The sequence below is a fragment of the Tripterygium wilfordii genome, chromosome 7 (genome assembly GCF_013401445.1).
Source record: "Tripterygium wilfordii isolate XIE 37 chromosome 7, ASM1340144v1, whole genome shotgun sequence".
NCBI lineage: Eukaryota > Viridiplantae > Streptophyta > Magnoliopsida > Celastrales > Celastraceae > Tripterygium > Tripterygium wilfordii.
In genome coordinates, this window is record NC_052238.1 from 1,037,056 (window position 1) to 1,054,754 (window position 17,699).

At 38.6% G+C, this 17,699-nt stretch overlaps 5 protein-coding genes across 11 annotated transcripts; 3 read left to right on the top strand and 2 right to left on the bottom strand.

The window, feature by feature from the left end:
- Nucleotides 1-272: 272 nt before the first annotated feature.
- LOC120002707 (inner membrane protein PPF-1, chloroplastic-like) lies at nucleotides 273-8,015 on the top strand. Of its 5 annotated transcripts, none has more exons than XM_038851479.1 (12): nucleotides 273-680; nucleotides 971-1,081; nucleotides 1,300-1,374; nucleotides 1,516-1,576; nucleotides 2,105-2,178; nucleotides 2,288-2,392; nucleotides 3,540-3,647; nucleotides 3,727-3,830; nucleotides 4,388-4,537; nucleotides 4,628-4,751; nucleotides 5,307-5,448; nucleotides 7,643-8,015. In XM_038851479.1, the coding sequence occupies exons 1-11, from the start codon at nucleotides 366-368 to the stop codon at nucleotides 5,412-5,414; spliced, it is 1,335 nt and encodes a 444-aa protein (XP_038707407.1). In that variant the 5' UTR covers nucleotides 273-365; the 3' UTR covers nucleotides 5,415-5,448; nucleotides 7,643-8,015. The 5 variants fall into 5 exon arrangements, with proteins under 5 accessions (XP_038707407.1, XP_038707410.1, XP_038707408.1 ...); XM_038851482.1 differs by having other exon boundaries at nucleotides 7,732-8,015; XM_038851480.1 differs by having other exon boundaries at nucleotides 7,735-8,015.
- On the bottom strand, nucleotides 6,185-7,619 carry LOC120002710 (CLAVATA3/ESR (CLE)-related protein 46-like). 2 transcript variants are annotated; one of them, XM_038851484.1, is made up of 3 exons: nucleotides 7,005-7,619; nucleotides 6,622-6,695; nucleotides 6,185-6,514 (listed from the first exon to the last, which is right to left on the bottom strand). In XM_038851484.1, exons 1-3 carry the CDS (start codon nucleotides 7,123-7,125, stop codon nucleotides 6,437-6,439), a joined length of 273 nt encoding a protein of 90 aa, XP_038707412.1. In that variant the 5' UTR covers nucleotides 7,126-7,619; the 3' UTR covers nucleotides 6,185-6,436. The 2 variants fall into 2 exon arrangements, with proteins under 2 accessions (XP_038707412.1, XP_038707413.1); XM_038851485.1 differs by having other exon boundaries at nucleotides 6,185-6,511; nucleotides 7,005-7,607.
- A 1,288-nt stretch (nucleotides 8,016-9,303) lies between the features above and the next one.
- Nucleotides 9,304-10,248, top strand: LOC120002708 (osmotin-like protein). Its single transcript, XM_038851483.1, has one exon. The coding sequence runs from the start codon at nucleotides 9,368-9,370 to the stop codon at nucleotides 10,106-10,108; it is 741 nt and encodes a 246-aa protein (XP_038707411.1). The 5' UTR covers nucleotides 9,304-9,367; the 3' UTR covers nucleotides 10,109-10,248.
- Nucleotides 10,249-11,694: 1,446 nt separating this feature from the next.
- On the top strand, nucleotides 11,695-15,388 carry LOC120002925 (ubiquitin-conjugating enzyme E2 7-like). The gene is made up of 6 exons (XM_038851779.1): nucleotides 11,695-11,859; nucleotides 11,970-12,072; nucleotides 12,913-13,010; nucleotides 13,122-13,222; nucleotides 13,621-13,698; nucleotides 14,994-15,388. The coding sequence occupies exons 1-6, from the start codon at nucleotides 11,817-11,819 to the stop codon at nucleotides 15,069-15,071; spliced, it is 501 nt and encodes a 166-aa protein (XP_038707707.1). The 5' UTR covers nucleotides 11,695-11,816; the 3' UTR covers nucleotides 15,072-15,388.
- Nucleotides 15,389-15,797: 409 nt separating this feature from the next.
- LOC120002926 (uncharacterized protein Mb0911c) lies at nucleotides 15,798-16,587 on the bottom strand. 2 transcript variants are annotated; one of them, XM_038851781.1, is made up of 3 exons: nucleotides 16,436-16,587; nucleotides 16,192-16,315; nucleotides 15,798-16,077 (listed from the first exon to the last, which is right to left on the bottom strand). In XM_038851781.1, exons 1-3 carry the CDS (start codon nucleotides 16,558-16,560, stop codon nucleotides 15,940-15,942), a joined length of 387 nt encoding a protein of 128 aa, XP_038707709.1. In that variant the 5' UTR covers nucleotides 16,561-16,587; the 3' UTR covers nucleotides 15,798-15,939. The 2 variants fall into 2 exon arrangements, with proteins under 2 accessions (XP_038707709.1, XP_038707708.1); XM_038851780.1 differs by having other exon boundaries at nucleotides 16,153-16,315.
- Between the last annotated feature and the right edge of the window lie 1,112 nt (nucleotides 16,588-17,699).

Consider the following 17,699-nt stretch of genomic DNA (forward strand, 5'->3'; position numbering starts at 1 on the left):
AGTCAATTTCAAGGCGTCACGGTCAATAAGGCTGGCCCAAGTCAAGTTTGAACTTCATAGTTCAGAACCGTAACCTTTGGACCTGACCGGCCCATAGATTTCTGGACCTTATGTTATTCCTAGCCCAACTAATCAAGTTTTTAAAATCAATTATATTTCGTGCCTTTCGTTTATCTACGTGGGACACAGGCATTGGTTTATCACCAAAAGAGCGCGCCCTGAATCCCCGGTAACTGATTTTGCCTTGCGCACAAAAATATGGATAATTCAAAAGGAAAATATTTCTCCACTTCTGGTCAGTGCTTCTTCACCTCTTACGGGGAGTTGAGCTCCCACTCCCTTTTTAATTTCTTCCATTGAATTCAATGGCGAAAACCCTAATTTCGTCTCCACCGTTCATCGGCACGTCACTGCCGTCAATTTCTCGCCATGGTCTCCCTCACCGCAGACTCGTCTCCACCAGAGTCAAGCTCAGCTTCCATGAGATACCTCCAATTCATTCCATGGACTCGTGGATTGATGTCAACGCTATTGTTAGAAAATCCGAGGGGCTTCTCTACACACTAGCTGACGCGGCGGTCGCTGTGGATTCTGCTTCTGGCGCCGCCGATGCTGCGGCGCCGCAGAATAATGGTGGTTGGTTCGGATTTATCTCGGATGGGATGGAATTCGTGCTCAAGGTAATATTCACTGCACTGACTCACTTGCTTGGTGTTATTCAGCTATATATATATATATGTATGTATTTAGGTGCCTATCGATATTGAATTGGATTTTTAATTGTATTGATTATGATAATTTCGTCGGAAAAATTCTGTAGCTAAAAATTTTGTGATTGAAGATTGATGGAGTTCTGGATAAAAGTAATCTTAAACTTTCTAATTATTTGGGAGAAAGGCTACTCGAGCTGATACACATCTTTATAGGTTATGAGTGCTTGTTGATAGTAATGTCTTAGTGCTTGTATCAGGTGCTGAAGGATGGATTGAGTGCTGTTCATGTGCCATATGCATATGGAGTTGCGATTATTTTACTTACAGTTATTGTTAAGGCTGCTACGTATCCTTTGACAAAGCAGCAGGTAACTAGATGCTGCTACTTCCATTAACATATCAAAGCAATTTTACCACCTACTGTTTTATTCTCCGTTTAAGACCAAATATTCAATGTTGATTTTCATCACTGTTTATGTAACTTGCATTGATTATATTCCATCGAGTCATAGTTCATGCCTGTCTGATTTCAAACCCTAGCCTTAGTGGTGGAATTGTTATTAGTAAACCACCTGTTCTTATGTAGGTGGAATCCACGATGGCTATGCAAAATCTTCAACCAAAGATCAAAGCCATTCAACAAAGATACGCAGGCAATCAGGTGAGCTGCATTATCAGATTAAATCAAATTGTGGGAATGGGCTCGAGAAAATATTTCCTTTTCTTCTCTAATCATCTGAATTGAAAAAAGAATGTGGTACAGTGGCACTTTCCCCCCCTAATTGTATGGTCTCCTTTCCAGGAAAGAATACAACTCGAGACATCACGCTTATATAGGCAGGCTGGGGTGAATCCATTAGCAGGTGTCTTTTAATGATCACTCGATATACTGCATCTTACTTAAAATTCTGTCAACTTATCCTTTTGCCACATTGCTCCAGTTTTATTTTCTTCTTTCTTTATGTTGTTGGATGACTGCATGGAATTGATAAAGGAATGGTTGTCTCTGTTCGGGAAGAAAACCTTGAAATATTTTATTGTTTCTTTGTGGCTTTCATCAATTGGCTTTCTGTCCAGGAAATCAATATTACTAATTTTACGTTTGTTTCTGTTGTTTAACTTTAACTAGGTTATTAATAACTGTAAAAATAACAAGAAGTTTGCTAACATGGAGATTTTCTTATATCCAGGATAACATGGCTGTTGTCCCATTTAATGTTCATTAAGACATTGGTATCAGCATTTTTTCTGCTGTTGTCACCTTTACGGCTTTACTTGTACCCTGATTTATTGGTTTTCCTTTTCTGAATTACAAGGTCATCCTGCAGCTATTTTCTATTCCTCCTTGCGCCCAAACAAACACTTTAATTTCTCGCTGTTTTCTTCTGTAGGTTGTTTACCAACCTTGGCAACAATACCAGTCTGGATAGGTCTATATCAAGCTCTTTCCAATGTGGCAAATGAGGTAACTATCTGACTATCTTTTGAGTGATTTTGATGGACAATCTTTTCTTTTCTTTTTTAAGGCATGATAAGTGGACTGTTGCTGATAAGTATGAAATTTTTATATGAAGGGATTGTTGACAGAAGGTTTCTTTTGGATCCCGTCCTTGGGTGGGCCTACCACCATTGCTGCTCGACAGAGTGGATCTGGCATTTCTTGGCTTATTCCATTTGTGGTAATGAAAGTTTGTGTTCATCAGACATATAAAACTAATATTAGCCTTTTCTACTTCCTTTATTAAAAGCCTACATTTGTTACCATGAATGTGCTCTTATTTGAGGAATGGGGCTATTCTAAAAGCACAGATCTTTGGAGTTAAGATTACTTGTAGTTTTCAGCAGATCTAGTTTTATGTCATTTTCTTTAAGTTGATCACCAGCCCAAGAATGAACATGTTAATAGTCTGGACATTAGTAACTAAAAGAAGGGTGGTTGTTGCTTGTTATGCACGAGGAGAGAGGAAATGTTAGGCTAGGGAACATTGTATTTGTCCCTTAGGGCTAGCCGCCTTTGCGTACTTAGATTACAGAATTATTACTAGTGGGCTTTGTGTAGGGTGGCTTTCTCTATTTTGACAACAACAGTTTCCTTAGGTTATCTCTCCATGTCATTTTTCCTCTTCTGGTTTATTTTAGATGGATGAGGCTGTACATCAGTCTTGAGGTTCTTCTACTCTAATCTGAAGGCAAAATTAATCGAGAAACAAAAATGAAAAAAAAGACTCTTGGCGCGAGGCCTCCGCAATAGGCAGGGTCGGGGACAGGATGTATACGCATTTTACCCCCCACATTATATGTAGAGAGGATGTTTCTAGGAATTGAACCTTCCCTGCAACTCTACCACTAGCCATCTTTGCAGGAACAAAAATGATATAACTTCAAAAACCTCCTAGCAGTAACGTCGGAGTAATATCTTTGGGGGTTGTGAGGGTACTTTCTTTTCTGCTTGGGAGAGTCCCTATGCTTGGGTTTTTACTACACATCATTGCTTATGCTTTATCGTTTTAGAAAATTCTTAATTCTGTTTCCTGGGACCATCCAGCATAAGCTGACCACATGTATTGCTGTCTATTGTATGCGATTGAGCTGTTGTCGTTGTAATCTTGCTGCCAGTTGATCCTAAATATTGGGTTTGTCATGAGAAAGCATATGAAAGCATATGAAATCTGCTGCATTATAAATCTAACACATGGACATTGGGAGATAAGGTATACCTGCTCTAGCTGTAGTGTAGTGGTCATTTTCTTTTACAAGCTAGTCCATTTAATATCCTCAATTTTCCTTATGTTAATTGAGCAACCTGCTATATAATGAATCACATAGGATGGACATCCACCATTGGGTTGGCACGACACTATTGCGTACCTTGTTTTACCTGTCCTCCTTGTTGTTTCTCAGTATGTTTCAATGGAGCTAATGAAGCCTCCACAGGTAAGAAAGAATCTTCACCAACCATTTCTTATTTTTCCATTTATAGCAGTCTGAAACCCTTAATCATTTCGTTGTGCAGACAGATGATCCGGCTCAGAAGAACACGCTTCTGGTTTTCAAGTTCCTACCTCTGATGATTGGTTACTTTTCCTTGTCTGTTCCATCAGGGTTGTCAATTTACTGGTCAGTCTCTCATTGGCAATTTGGCCATAACCATTTATATTGACGCTGCTTTTACTTCTATAATATGGCAACTATGTTATAGTTTTTTCAAACGCGAATTCTTTGTATTTTACAGATTTTAGGAAAGGCAAACTATTGTGCAACAAATCTACTTTTTTATGGCCTCACTGATGTTATTCTCTCAGCAAAGAATATTTTTCAGAGAACTAGTTGTAGTTGTACTTTCTCTGTTGCTGTCATTATTTTGTGCATGTGTTTTTGTTATCATTAAGTTCTTATGGCATGTTAGTGTACCTGTGCTGAGTTATTATTTGAAGTGTTTCATATCATTAAATGTGAGATGCACTTCCTGCTTTTGTATTTTTTTTAATAAAAACTTTTTTCTGTGACATCAGCCGAACCAAAAATGTTTTTTAAAAAATTTTCTTATAGCATTTTAGTTCTGAGGCTTTTACGTGGAGATATGGATCTTTATCCTTGTCCACTACTTTTGTTGGACCTTGAATACTTGTTTGTTTCTATTAATTGACTTATGAAGCTTGCCACTTGGTCTTTAGGTTTACAAACAATGTCCTAAGCACAGCTCAACAAGTATGGTTACGCAATTTAGGGGGTGCTAAGCCTGTTGTGAATGAGAACGCTAGTGGTATCATCACTGCAGGACGTGCAAAACGATCAGCTTCTCAGCCAGTGTTGCCTGGAGACAGGCTAGTATCCTATTCGCTCTAGTATTTTTTAATTTCTTTATTTTTTTGAAAGCATCATAAGTTACTGTCCAAAAAATTGACAATCAACAGGTTCAGACAGTTAAAAGACGAGGAGAAGAGAAAAAATTTGAGCAAGGCATTGCCGGAGGAAGAGATTCAGGCCCTGGATTCTATATCTGATTCTGGTATGGACTCAGATGAAGATAAGGACAAGGTAAATTCCAAAATATAGTTGATTGGCCTATGAATTTTTGCTCATGGAGTTCACTCTATGATAAATGAAGGAAATTGTGCTCAACGCACTGTACACATGTAACTATAAGCTACTCGAGGCATTGTGGCAGGGCCTGCCAACCCCACTGCCTGATTGCCATCATATGATATGAACTTTCTATATCAACTTCATACCGTCAAAGACGATATTAGTTGCTTTTGTGGGCTCTATGGGTTGGCTCCCATTTTGCATGCATGTGCAGTCCCAAAAATGACCAACATCTTATAATACAAGTATTAGAATTGGCATCTCTTTATAAAAACTTCGGACTTGGTGCATCCTTGAGTTCACCAAAAATCTCATCTTGTGGGATACATTATTGGAAAAATCTTCTTTGTTTTAGGTTAATTAATTGGAAGCTGCATTGTTGATCATGCCCTATCAACGATGGTGTGAGGAGTTCAACTTGCCTTTTGCTGACGCTCTTCACAAATTCTGTTTCTATTATAATGGTTATTAAACTTAAACTGGGTACTAATTTCAAGTTCTTAACAGGATGAGGAGGTTCTAGAAGAGGCATATGCTTCTAGTGCAAGCAAGCAGGTTCCCAATGTTTCTCGGCCAAAGAGAAGCAAGCGATCAAAGCAGAAGCGTGCTTTATAACAAGCAATGCATACTGATATTGTTTTAATTTAAGGTGAGTTCTGTAAATCTCAGAAAAATTAATTCTTGTTAATATATAGGGCCATTTTTATGCTGGCTCTTCTATTATGTTGCATGCCATGAAGACTGTCCGATTATATATTTTCACATTTGCATGGTTTATGAAGCACGGTTATCTTGTCATATTGCAATTACCACGCATTTTACTGTAGCACGAATTAGTGACATGGGAAGAAAGCTTTCCATAACCTTAGATTGAGCATATCTTCAGATGAAGTTGATAGTTTGTCAAGTGGCGGCCTGCTCCTTACGATTTGCATGAGTTGCGAGGTCTCCTCAAAAATTAATAAATTTACTCACACCTTATCAAAAAAAAAAAAAGTTGATAGTTTGTCAAGATGTTGCTTATTGTGAATCAATTAAGTGAAATGCATTTTGATAATCCCTATGATGCCATTGCAGTGAGGTCCGCAATGGGTAAAATCTTCTGCATCTGGAAACTTTCATCTGATGGAATATGAGTGTGTTTTCCACCTAGACTTTGACTTCTAGTTTTCCTATCTGACTTGGAAACCTTACATACATTTCATTGCCCTATTGAGCCTTACGAATGGCTTTCTTTGTATGCACTCATCACACTTGCTCCTGTAGTGAAATTCCTCATCTTATTTAGAAATATCTGGTGCAAAATGGCATGTCCACTTCGCAAACTGTTTATAGGCAGACGCATCATAATATGGGAATCTCTTGGCTCTTTTCATCTCGGATGCATGCATAATAAGTTGAGGGATTTTGTATTTTGACTTCCTTGCAGGCTGGAAGCTTTTCAATCATAAAAGTTTACAATAGACTAGACAAGCTGCATTGATTCCTGGAAACTAGTCTTAGATATGCATATCTTCAAATAAATTTCATGTTTTTGTACAATCACAAATGTCCAAGGATGAGGACATTCAAACATAAATGAATACATCTGCCTTCTTCAATTTCTAGGAAATGTGTGAACCTGTCTACTCCTTTGATCACTGCTTAGTTGGCGGGTGGTGATTGCCTATTGGATTAGGCCCTGATGGGTGCTTATGAATCTTCTCATCTGTCTGCTTTAACAAGCATCAGACATTAGCAAATAAACCATTTGCATTAACTAGATCTAGATTGCATAAAAATTCAATATTTGAATAGAAGGAAACTTTGCCCTTATACTTACCCAGCCGGGAAAGAGGTCTTCCTTTTGTGGTCTTGCACTTTGTTCTGCATGTCTAAGTTTGAAATGAACTGTGTCTGTAAATAGTGAGATGAAATACAATAGAAGTTATAAGAACCTTGGTGGAGAGTATAATTCTTTGTTCTTTCTTTCTAGTTCTCTCCTTTACTACTTTCTCTTTTCTTACTATGAGATAATACATGTTAAAGGACTTTCATTAATACTGACATAGTCGGTACTCAAAAAGAGGAGAAAAAAAGATAGTGACATAGTACCTAAGAATAGAATGGCCACGATTTACATATCAAAAGAGAAGGAAAATAAACTCTGCAGCAGCAACAGTAGTGGTAGTATAATAGTAGCAGTAGAGAGAGAGAGAGGCTTGCCTGGTGCCATAGCTTCAACCTGGTTGTTTAAGGGATGGTGTTTAGAACCTTCAAGAAGTAGGAATGTGAAGATAAGAATGATTAGCTTCTTTCTTTGAATCTCTGGCACGAAGTACGGCATGTTGAAGGTAAATGGGGAAGCTCAGGTATGATGGGGGGCTTCATTTGGATGCACCATTTATCAGGTACAAATTTGGTAATCATACCACAACTTGGAAAAAAAAAAGAGGGAATGTCTGTGAAAAGTGATGGAGGTATCCTATGCCATTTTACATATTGGTTTTGATAAGATTAGGAATCTGTATTTACTCTTATTGTGCGTTGACTTCTTCTCTATTATCATTACTGGGTTATCATTGCATCCATGATAAATTTGTAAGTACATATGCTATTATTTTGTTTTGAAGTGCTTGAGGCATGCCATTGGCATGTCTGTCGGCAGCATCCATGATGGTATGTTTTGCCCTCTCTTTGTGCACCTTATGCTTCGAAGGCACGTCTTGAGAAATGAATTTTCGAGCAAGTTATAGATGTGTGCACATGCAATCTCAGCCTGTAGTATGCATTTTTATAAGAGTTTGACACATACGTTGACTCGTTTTCTTTTTCTTTTTGTTTTTTTTTTGTTGATATTTAAGTGGCATGTTCTTTGTTAGCTCATTTACCCTGTAAACCGTCCTTTCGGAAGAGTATTATCTATGTCATATTGTCCTTGGCTTGCATACAGAAGTTGAGTAGAGTGCATTTTGTGCTTTCCTCGTCATCTTTGGATAATGAGTAACCTGAGATGCGTGTACAGTAGTTATCCTGCGACGTCGACTGATTGAATACCTTCGTGGCTTGGTTAATATATGTAATTCAGTTTCTTTCATTAGAAGCACTTGCTGTGTTTATCCAGGGTTTTAACTTGAAGAAGATTAGTCGGCTTTTTATTATTGTTGTAAATTTCTCGTGCTCCACGGATGGGAATTTCGCACATTAGATTATTATTGAGGTGCATGTATTTCATAATCAATTGTGTTAAATTACTCCTAAGATGGCCCACAGATTGTGTTCGAATCACACACTTGAACGAATGGTATTTTTCAAATTGAAGTGGTTATGAGAGTACTGGGGAATGGGAGCATTCAAAGCAATTGCTCTCGTTCCCCTCTACTCCCTTAGAAGGAAGAATGGGCATTTGGGCTATGACTGCAAGATACGGAAGGCCCAAACATTGCTAAGCCCAATGGAAGTTAATAGAAACTGGGCTTGATTTTATGGAACTTTGTCATTTGATTTGAAATTGTTAGGCCCGGAACGGTATCGTCCCTCACTTGTTCAATTGGATAAACCCTTTGCCTAATACTACTACACTGCGACCTTCGGTGAATGGAGTTAAACGGCAGCAGCAGGCCTCTGGAATCTGGGTGGATTCTAGTTTGTACAGCGAAGCGGCTGCATTTGAAAACTCTCATTATAATCTTCAATGTTTATTATCCCCACACATTCTTAGCATCGATCTACATAATCCTATAGTCTATCATATTAAAAGTTGCTTGTGAAGAATTTGAAAATTGAACCATTAATTCCTTGGTCATAACAAATATACAGGAGGCAATTCAAGCAAAAAAATAAAAAAAAGATTTTATCTATCTAAGAAGATATCGAAATTTTATCTGCAAAGACATATCATAGAATATGAAAGCATATGCTATCATGAGCTTTAGCTGCTTTTAAACCCAAAATGGACGACAAACCTAGACACGTAAAAGAAAAGCGAGAAAGCTAGGTACATGAATGATTCCCTTCACACTGTCTAGATTTTGTAATGATAATATGATACACATCAACCAATGGCCACAGAAGTTTTGGCGTGGGACTGAGAGTCTGAGACGACAGCAGCCTCGTGTGCGGTGTCCGTTTAACCTTTTCTGCTAACGTGTTTATCATGATCGAGTACCTCGATGTTCTCGAAGTTAACGCAATGCCACCATTTCAATGACTGTTCAACCTCAATAATGCTCCCACTGCTGGACTGGATATGCTCCATCCAGTAATTTTACTCAACTAAAATGGCCAAATACAATCTTATTTGGGCAAACATATAACTTCAATGTAATAAAAATGGTTAATATCTTAATAATTATATATAAATAACGAAAATATTATCTTAATTCAAGCATATTTTATAAATAAAATATTTAAATCAACGGTGATCGTACACAAAAACCCCACCTTCACAAGAAATTTTCATTTATTTTTGGCTCTGACCCCTAAAGGGTATTTTAGTGTTTTTGCAGAAGCAAAGCCCGCACGCTCGAGTCTCAACTCCTATTAATAAAAGCCATGAACGCTTGATCTTCTCGCACACCCTCCACCAAATGGCTTCTTCTTCCCTGCTTCTCACTTTTACTCTCCTTGCTCTGTGGCCACTCGGTCACGCTTCGCTCATTCTAACACTCGTCAATAACTGCCCCTACACGGTTTGGCCAGCAATCCAGCCCAACGCGGGCCACCCGGTCATTGAAAAGGGCGGATTCGCTCTCTCCAGCCTGACCCACCGCTCCTTCCCCGCCCCGACCCAGCACTGGACGGGTCGGATCTGGGCCCGTACAGCCTGTAACTATGCCCATGGCCACTTCTCCTGCGCCACAGGTGATTGTGGCAACCGCCTCGAGTGTAATGGCCTTGGTGGGGTCCCCCCAGCAACTCTCGTTCAGGTCAGTCTCCACCACGGCCACACCGACCTCTCCTCGTACGGCGTTAGCCTCGTGGACGGTTTTAACATCCCCATGACTGTGACTCCACACGAAGGAAAGGGTGTTTGTCCTGTTGTGGGATGCAAGGCTAATTTGCTTGCCACGTGTCCTGACAAATTGAAGGTTCAGTCACCGCCGGGTCACGGGCCGGTTGTGGCGTGTAAGAGCGCGTGCGAGGCGTTTAAGACGGACGAGTTCTGCTGTAGGAATCATTACAATAGCCCACAGACGTGTAGGGGTTCAACCTTCTCGGAGTTCTTCAAGCATTCTTGTCCTGCCACGTTTACCTATGCGCATGATACTCCATCACTTATGCATGACTGTTCATCTCCACGTGAGCTTAAGGTCATATTCTGTCACTAGACATTCTCTCTGTTTAGTAGTTCAGAAAGTGTGTTATGCTCTTCTTCTTTTCTTGAAAGGGTTGTAGTAGAAGTGAAGAAAATGAAAATCTGTAACCTTTAGAGTTATATTCTATGAGTATCCTGCGTTTTGTTAGTGTCTGAATCGGTCTATGCACAATGGATACATATATATGGTGTTGGATGAGCTATGATTATTACGGCGTATCTTTGCTTTGTTAATGCTTTTTAACTTCTACGTTTCAATATTATATTATCTTGATATCTTCAAGACAAGCTCAAATTTCAAAAGTACAAATAATTCAAAAAAAAAAAAGCAAAAAATGCTTAAATATGAAGAACAGTGATCTCCACTTTTGATAAATGATGATAATTTCCTGGGCGAATCGATCATGACTCATGAGTGGTAATGTAGAACAAAGGCTTTAAGGGATGAGATCTCATCTGTGTAAAGTTATTTTGTCTTTAGCAACGTGGTTTACTGTGGGCTATCACGTGAAAGAAGGCTTCGTCTTTTTTTTGAAATTTGAATGAATTTGTCGGGAAGTTGTGATGTTATTTATTCGTATCGGATATTGGTAATTATGTATTAAAAGGCTTTGACCAAATATACGATCATACGAAATGTAATCGGGCTGGAATTGGAAATATTTGAAAAGGCTTTGACCACTGCTTTCTACGAAGTTATGGTTGGGCCTTTTATTCTGTCCACCATGCATATAAATCAAGTCTGGCCCAATCTAAGTTCTCACCCTTGCAAGTGCGAGCCAAGGCACTAACATTACCCAGTCATTAGTCCTTCCTTGCCATACTTCAAGCCCACTGCCTTGAGTAAGAACTTATCCAAACCAGTGAGTATGGCCCAGATACTTGGACCAATTGAGTAACATCAAAGGCCCAGTGATTCATTATTTTCGAGCCCTTTCAGCCCAAAAAATTATGGGATGAGACCAGTTATGCCTAACTTATGATGTTCAGAAATTTCCAAGTGATGTGATGCGGTACATAAGAGTTCGTCCAACTTTAAACTTGTGAGGCGACTTTCAAAGATGATACATATATATATACATATATATATATATATATATACACATATACATACACACATATATATACTGACATAACAAACACAAGTAAACTTAAAATTTAATTACCCTTGTAACTATTACACCCCATTACCCTCGTACCTAACACACCATAATTATGAAAGAAATCTTGGATTATTTTCGTGGAGACTCAAACCAGAATCCTCCACTCAATGATGCACCCAGGCACTAACATAAATTCATTTATTTAGTGCAAATAATAGCACCAGTGGTCCATTTTTTTTCCCCTTTTAGTATGAGATTTTATTTTATTACCTCAGGCGTGGTTACGTGGACAAGGTGGCTCTCTCTTAATCTGACGTGGACGACCTTCTGATGATGCCAAGATGAGCAGATCGACGACGTGTCATGTTTTTGATTCGTGGACACTCCGGCCCCGATATACCATAGTCGTACAAGATTCTGCCTTCACATGTGCTCACATGGTCGTCCATATAGAGAAAGAGAAGCTTCTCTCCTTCCTATCTATAAAAGCTGAAGTGTCGACTTTCAATATCTCTGTTTCGTCTCTCGCGCAATCTCGCAAGAGCTTTGTCGAAGGCTCGAAGCTCTCGCTGTTTCTTCTACCCCTATAACTCTCTCTCTCTGAAGCCCATCTTATTTATGGCATCCCAGGCTAGTCTCCTCCTTCAAAAACAGCTTAAAGGTAATCAAAGATCGATTTATTTTGTTTTGTTTTGTCTTGTTGTCTTAATTAAATGATGCGTCCTGGGTTATTTCGATCGGGTTTTGATGGATCGGTTCTTTTGGGTGCAGATCTTTGTAAGAATCCGGTGGATGGGTTCTCAGCTGGATTGGTCGATGAGATTAATATATTTGAATGGAGTGTTACAATTATTGGGCCGCCCGATACGCTTTAGTATGCTTGTGCTTTTCAATTTCCCCTTAGAGTTTCATCCGATTAACATTTTTGGCTTAAATTTTGTGTCTTTGCATCCAAATTCTGTGTTGATTATGTTTTATGTGGCGTATTTTGTGTATCTTTAGGTGAATATATAGGGTTGAGTCGAGAATTGAGATTTTGATTTCAGGCATACTTTGGGCATTTAATTTTTGTTTAAAATTTCATTAATTGTAATGAATATTAGGCTAGATTAATTATATGAGGTTCTTTGGACTTTTGGAATTCCTTTTTTGTGTCCGACAAGCATAGGGGGTTTTAGAATGGATTGAGTATTTATGGTGAGGTGCTGGTAGTTGGGAGAGGGAAATGAATTGGTGATAGCGCAACACAAGTGTTGCTGGATCATTTTGTTTATTTTAATACTGTGATTATAGTTTCCATTTTTAGTTATGTTCTTGGGGCTTAATGCACCAGAGGTCCCTGCACTGTTAATGTTTGGAGTCTGATCTATTTAGGAATTGGTTTGGCACATTGGTCACATTGGTCTTGGTTTTCTGCTGGTGTTGTTTTGTTGGATTCCTGCCAACGTAGCTATATATTATTCTTGAAGCATTTTAATTGTCTGAATCTTTCTTCGACCCCTTCAGATCGTCATTCATTTTTTGTAAAATTATGACTTATTCATTAGAGGGCTTACATTGTCTTTGTGACTGCATGTATTTTTTCTCCCCATTTTACTGTTTGACATATTATCTTTATTACCTACGTCCCTAACTTGACATGCAATATGGTAAATGCTTCAAGTAATGGTATGCTACATTTTTATGTTCTTTACTGGAAATATTCGAATTTCAGTGAGGGTGGATTCTTCAATGCCATCATGAGCTTCCCATCCAATTACCCAAATAGTCCACCAACGGTGAAGTTTACTTCAGAAGTCTGGCATCCTAATGGTTAGTTGCTAGTCTCTTGCTTATCTCTTGTATAATTTCTGATATCTTTACCTGTCCCTTGGTCACTGCTCATAATATATGTTGAGGACTTTTTTATTGTACGAGTTACAGTTTACCCTGATGGTCGTGTTTGCATATCAATTCTTCATCCTCCTGGTGACGATCCTAATGGATACGAGCTTGCAAGCGAGCGATGGATGCCTGTCCACACGGTATGTGTTAAAATGCCAATTGTGTCTTTCTTTGTTTGTGTATCAAGTTTTTGAATTCAATTCAATTCCCCTGAAGTATCACGTTCTTTTGGACTTTTCAGTTTCATTGAGTGTGCCTAATTGATTTTTTCTATAAATACTAATACTACAGCGACAAAATTCGTTAGCCCAGGGACTTTGTTTTCTTGCTGCAATTTGTCTTTAGCTAGTAATTCTGGAGCTTCCTCTGCACCAATAGCATGTTGCCTTGGTGCATCTACTACTTTTGCTGCCATGATCTGTCATTCTTTTACCTTTACCTGCTGAAGTTCAACTTCTGCTCAAACTAAATTTGCCTCATATGGCTGAGAAAAATTACTTGCATAATGCACTTACAAATCGTGAATTGGATATGACAGGTTGAAAGTATTGTTTTGAGTATCATATCGATGCTTTCAAGTCCAAATGATGAATCTCCTGCAAATATCGAGGCTGCAGTAAGTATCACAGCTCTATTGACCCCATATCTTTCTTTCTTGTCTGCTTTGGGTTCTTTTATGATGAGTATTTTGACTATTTTCACGTCCGACATTGAACTAAAAAAAGAGTCTTTTTTAAGATAGCGAGCCTGCGTTCCATTTGATTTTATGTGCAGTCCCCTCAAAGTTATACCCATTAAAAGTCTCAATGTGATAATAGTGCATCAAATAGGACAGATATCGATAACGACTTGTTCCCTTCCCTTCCCTTCTATTACTTCTTTTGTTTGCAAATAAATACTGCATTGTGGTAACATTGAGCAGATTTGCTTGGTTCCTTATATCTGCTGATAGACACATGTTTTTTATTCGTCAAGTGGAGTCTGCAAGGAGGTGATGTCATATCATTCATAAGATGTCAGTTTTTTTTTTTGGGATAACTCAGATTGTTTTTAATATATTCTTATTATTGGCTTGAGAGAGGACTCAGAACCTTAAGGATCAGGATTCGGAGATTATTATCAGTACTGGTGTGTTTACTTTTTCTTCAATTGATTTTGAGATCCCATCAGACCTCATCTTGGTCTCTTTAGTGGAAGAGAAACAGAAAGGGATAAGGCAGGTCTTATGGATGATGTATGGCATGGTTGCAGGGGTAGAAGTGTAAATCTTTCTACTTAGAAAGTACCTGTTTTATTTGAGGAGTTACATTTAGTGCGGCAGACCCCGAGTTAGAAAAGTAAGAACCAAGGCAAGCTCCTAGGTTCGATTCCCTTCTCACGCTAAATAAGAATGGAAAAAAAATATGACTTATCATAAAAAAGTGATAATAGGAGGAAAATTGAATAATTCATATCACTTGAACATTTTATAGCTCTGAATTTGCCTGGACTATTTCATTGAATCTCTGCTATAGCAGACAAAAGGACAAATCCTACCCACTCATATGCACCATGTTTTTGCATGAATAATCTGTATGTTGCTATAAATAGTCCTAGTATATTTTCTTAATGACTCTTTTTTACATAATTCTGCTGCACAAATTGTAGAGCATCCAAGAAACTTGCGGATTAGTTTTATTGAACACTTGTCACTATTGTAATCTGGTGGAGGAAATTTCGGTAAATTTTGGTGAATTTTCATTTTAGTGATCATCGAACTAGATGATGCATTCATGCTCGTTCATACTCACGCAAGTGAAAATATATTTGGCATGATCTGTGTTGTCTAATCTATGTTTCTTGTTGTAGCAAAGTTAATGTTGGTGCTTCAGGCTTCCTGTAACATATTGGTTTATTGATGTCTTATTGCAGAAGGAATGGAGAGAGAGGAGAGATGCTTTCAAGAAGAAGGTCAGCCGATGCGTGAGGAAGTCACAAGAAATGTTGTGATCATCTGCCTGTGCTTGTTTAGCTAAATGCCCCTGCCAAAGAGAATGTCCTTAACTTATGTGTGAGCGAACTGGTTCACCGGGTAATATGCTGAGTCGTGTAGAATGCCATTGGAAATTCGCACACCCATCTCTTTTGCCTCTTTCCCATCATTTCTGCACTATCCAGTAATTGTAATCTTGGGACAATTCTGTACGCAAAAAGCTTTTGGTTATTACCGTACTTTGTCAAGTCCTAATCTGTTTAGGACATTCATTATTGGTTTTTGCATCTGTTTTTTCTTCTTTTAAATGATACCGTTCTACTTCAGGTACCAACTGTTGTCCTAAAAGTCATTAGGTTGCTATTTTTTTTTGTTCTTGAAGTGACGGAAAGCTGTTGGGAGTCTTGAGACCATCTAATTTTGGCTACTAATAATTGTGCTGCTTGGGAATATATGCCTATATGGGACTGTCGATGCGGAAGGGCAAATCTGGGCTGATTTGCCATCATCCTGTTCTTAGGGTAAGGAAGCAACAGTCGAAAACAGCTGTTATGTGGGCCTGTTCAGGCCCATGGCAGCTTCAATGCTGACATAATTTCCAAACAAGAAGTATGAAGTGGGCCGGATGGGTTTTTGAGAGTTTTGAGTATTGTTTCAACTTTCAAGCAGCTGTGAATGATGATTGATGAATCTATTCAGCCACAGTTTTTTTTTTTTTACCTCTCTTTTTACACGAGTATACGTTCTTTGAATAAGCAAAATTTTTATTCATCATTAGAAGAAAAGAAACCACAAAATACTCTGTTCTTCATAGTGCAAAACAGAGAAAACGGTACCAGAGAGGCTACAGTATTCAGAACAAAATAGACAATACCGCAATTCCACTCAATCTCGCTTTGCTGGTTTGACAAAACTTCCCATCCTCACTACAATCCCATTGTTATCACGCACGTACCCAACTCTCTGTCCCCATTCTTTGTCTTCCGGTTCACTCACTGGCACTGCCCCATGTTCCACTGCCCTCTGATCCAACAACACAAACACATACATATAAATAATTGAGACAATTTTTAATACTTAATGCGCAAAAGGATTTACCTTGTACGCAGCGTCAACATCGGAATAGGCAAAACAGACCTCAATAGGGGCTCGTTCACGGACTGACACAGAGCCCTGGACCTCACCAGTTATGTCATCGGTCTCGTGTTGGTGAGCCGGAGTGAACGCTATAGTGGTCTGACCGCTCTCGAGCTCTCCCCATCTATATAAATCGACCCAGAACCAACCAATTCATGTAAAAAAAAATAATTCAGATTGATTGACAGGTACTTCAAAGATCACGTAGTATTTCTCACTCTATCAATGCGTATTAGATTCATACCTGTTAGATTCGTCTAAGCGACGAACATTGTAACCAAATGCTTTGGCGTAGAAGGCTACAGACTTGGCTACGTCCTTCACGTACACGACCGTGTAAGCGAAAACTGGGTTGGGATTCGACGCCATTGTTGAATAATTTGTTTGTCAGGGCATTTTGATTCTCATCTTGGGATAGTCTGATGGTTTGTTATTTTGTGCGTCATAGATAGTACACGTGGTAAGTGATCAGAGTATAATAGCTACACGTGTATTTCATGCAAGTGTGATAGCTTAGACTGTGCCACCTGGCCTCGTTCATTTTAGGAATAAGTATGAAAATGACCCCTGTATTTTGTTTTTTGGTTCAAAAAAACCCCTCAACTTTATTTTGGATAAAAAAAGCCCTCGTACTTACAAGAAACGAAAACGTTAGCCCTTATGTTAAGATTCTGTTAATTTGCTTATTTAGTATTTAAGTGACTTTTTCTTTATTTTTCAACAAATGACGTGGCATTAAAAAAAACAATTGTAAATGATCGGTCACCTATGAGTATACCATCTTCTCGGCTTCAAAGAAAACCTAAGACGGAGAGACGAAAAAATCGAAGTTGCGATTGTGGAGCTATCTCTGAAGAACATAGGTACACGATCTAGATCTTAGGTGTGTTCCACCTCTTTGATTTTCAACTTCGTTCTTGGGTAGGGATTCTGGGTTTACAATTTGATAAGTTTGTAACAAACAAATTTGGGGTTACAATTTGTTACTAGTACTTGGATTTAGGTTTCGACTTTGTTCAGTGTTTCGAATTTGGGGATGGATTCAATTTGTTATTGTTTCAGGGTTTTCTTCAATCATTAACTTTGTTTTTGAATTACATGTGCAGATTTTGCACAAGTGAACAAAATGGTGAAAGTAGAGCTAATCGACATCGTCTAACCCATATTGAGGTGGGTTATTTTGTAACTTTCGAATTTAGGTTTGACCAATGTGATGTTATGATAGTGATTTTCATAGGGATTTCGAATTTAATTGTTGCAGGACTATACCAGTTTCAATAATGGGGTTGGTAGTGAAGACATAGAAGAAGAGTTTATGCCAGAGGAATCATCATCTGAAGATGATGAAGAAGTGATTGCTGTACGAGAAAAAATTAAGGTGTATAGGAGGGGTTGGAGAGGTGTTGCTTTGCTGAATGATAGTGGCAATGAACAAGATACTGGTGACAATCAGGGAGAAACTTTAGGTAGGAATGATGAAGATTCTGGTGACAATCAGGGAGTTGTAG

Coding starts and splice junctions, on each gene's coding strand:
- LOC120002925 (XM_038851779.1), top strand. CDS start 11,817: ATGGCATCCCAGGCTAGTCTCCTCCTTCAAAAACAGCTTAAAG. Junction 13,223..13,620: donor GATGGATGCCTGTCCACACG/GTATGTGTTAAA, acceptor TGGATATGACAG/GTTGAAAGTATTGTTTTGAG. Junction 13,699..14,993: donor CTGCAAATATCGAGGCTGCA/GTAAGTATCACA, acceptor GTCTTATTGCAG/AAGGAATGGAGAGAGAGGAG.
- LOC120002710 (XM_038851484.1), bottom strand. CDS start 7,125: ATGCCGTACTTCGTGCCAGAGATTCAAAGAAAGAAGCTAATCATTCTT. Junction 6,696..7,004: donor GGTTGAAGCTATGGCACCAG/GCAAGCCTCTCT, acceptor CACTATTTACAG/ACACAGTTCATTTCAAACTT. Junction 6,515..6,621: donor AAGACCTCTTTCCCGGCTGG/GTAAGTATAAGG, acceptor TGCTTGTTAAAG/CAGACAGATGAGAAGATTCA.
- LOC120002708 (XM_038851483.1), top strand. CDS start 9,368: ATGGCTTCTTCTTCCCTGCTTCTCACTTTTACTCTCCTTGCTCTGTGG.
- LOC120002707 (XM_038851479.1), top strand. CDS start 366: ATGGCGAAAACCCTAATTTCGTCTCCACCGTTCATCGGCACGTCACTG. Junction 3,648..3,726: donor AGCTAATGAAGCCTCCACAG/GTAAGAAAGAAT, acceptor TTCGTTGTGCAG/ACAGATGATCCGGCTCAGAA. Junction 4,752..5,306: donor CAGATGAAGATAAGGACAAG/GTAAATTCCAAA, acceptor AGTTCTTAACAG/GATGAGGAGGTTCTAGAAGA.
- LOC120002926 (XM_038851780.1), bottom strand. CDS start 16,560: ATGGCGTCGAATCCCAACCCAGTTTTCGCTTACACGGTCGTGTACGTG. Junction 16,316..16,435: donor CGCTTAGACGAATCTAACAG/GTATGAATCTAA, acceptor CGATTTATATAG/ATGGGGAGAGCTCGAGAGCG. Junction 16,078..16,152: donor ATGTTGACGCTGCGTACAAG/GTAAATCCTTTT, acceptor TTGTTGGATCAG/AGGGCAGTGGAACATGGGGC.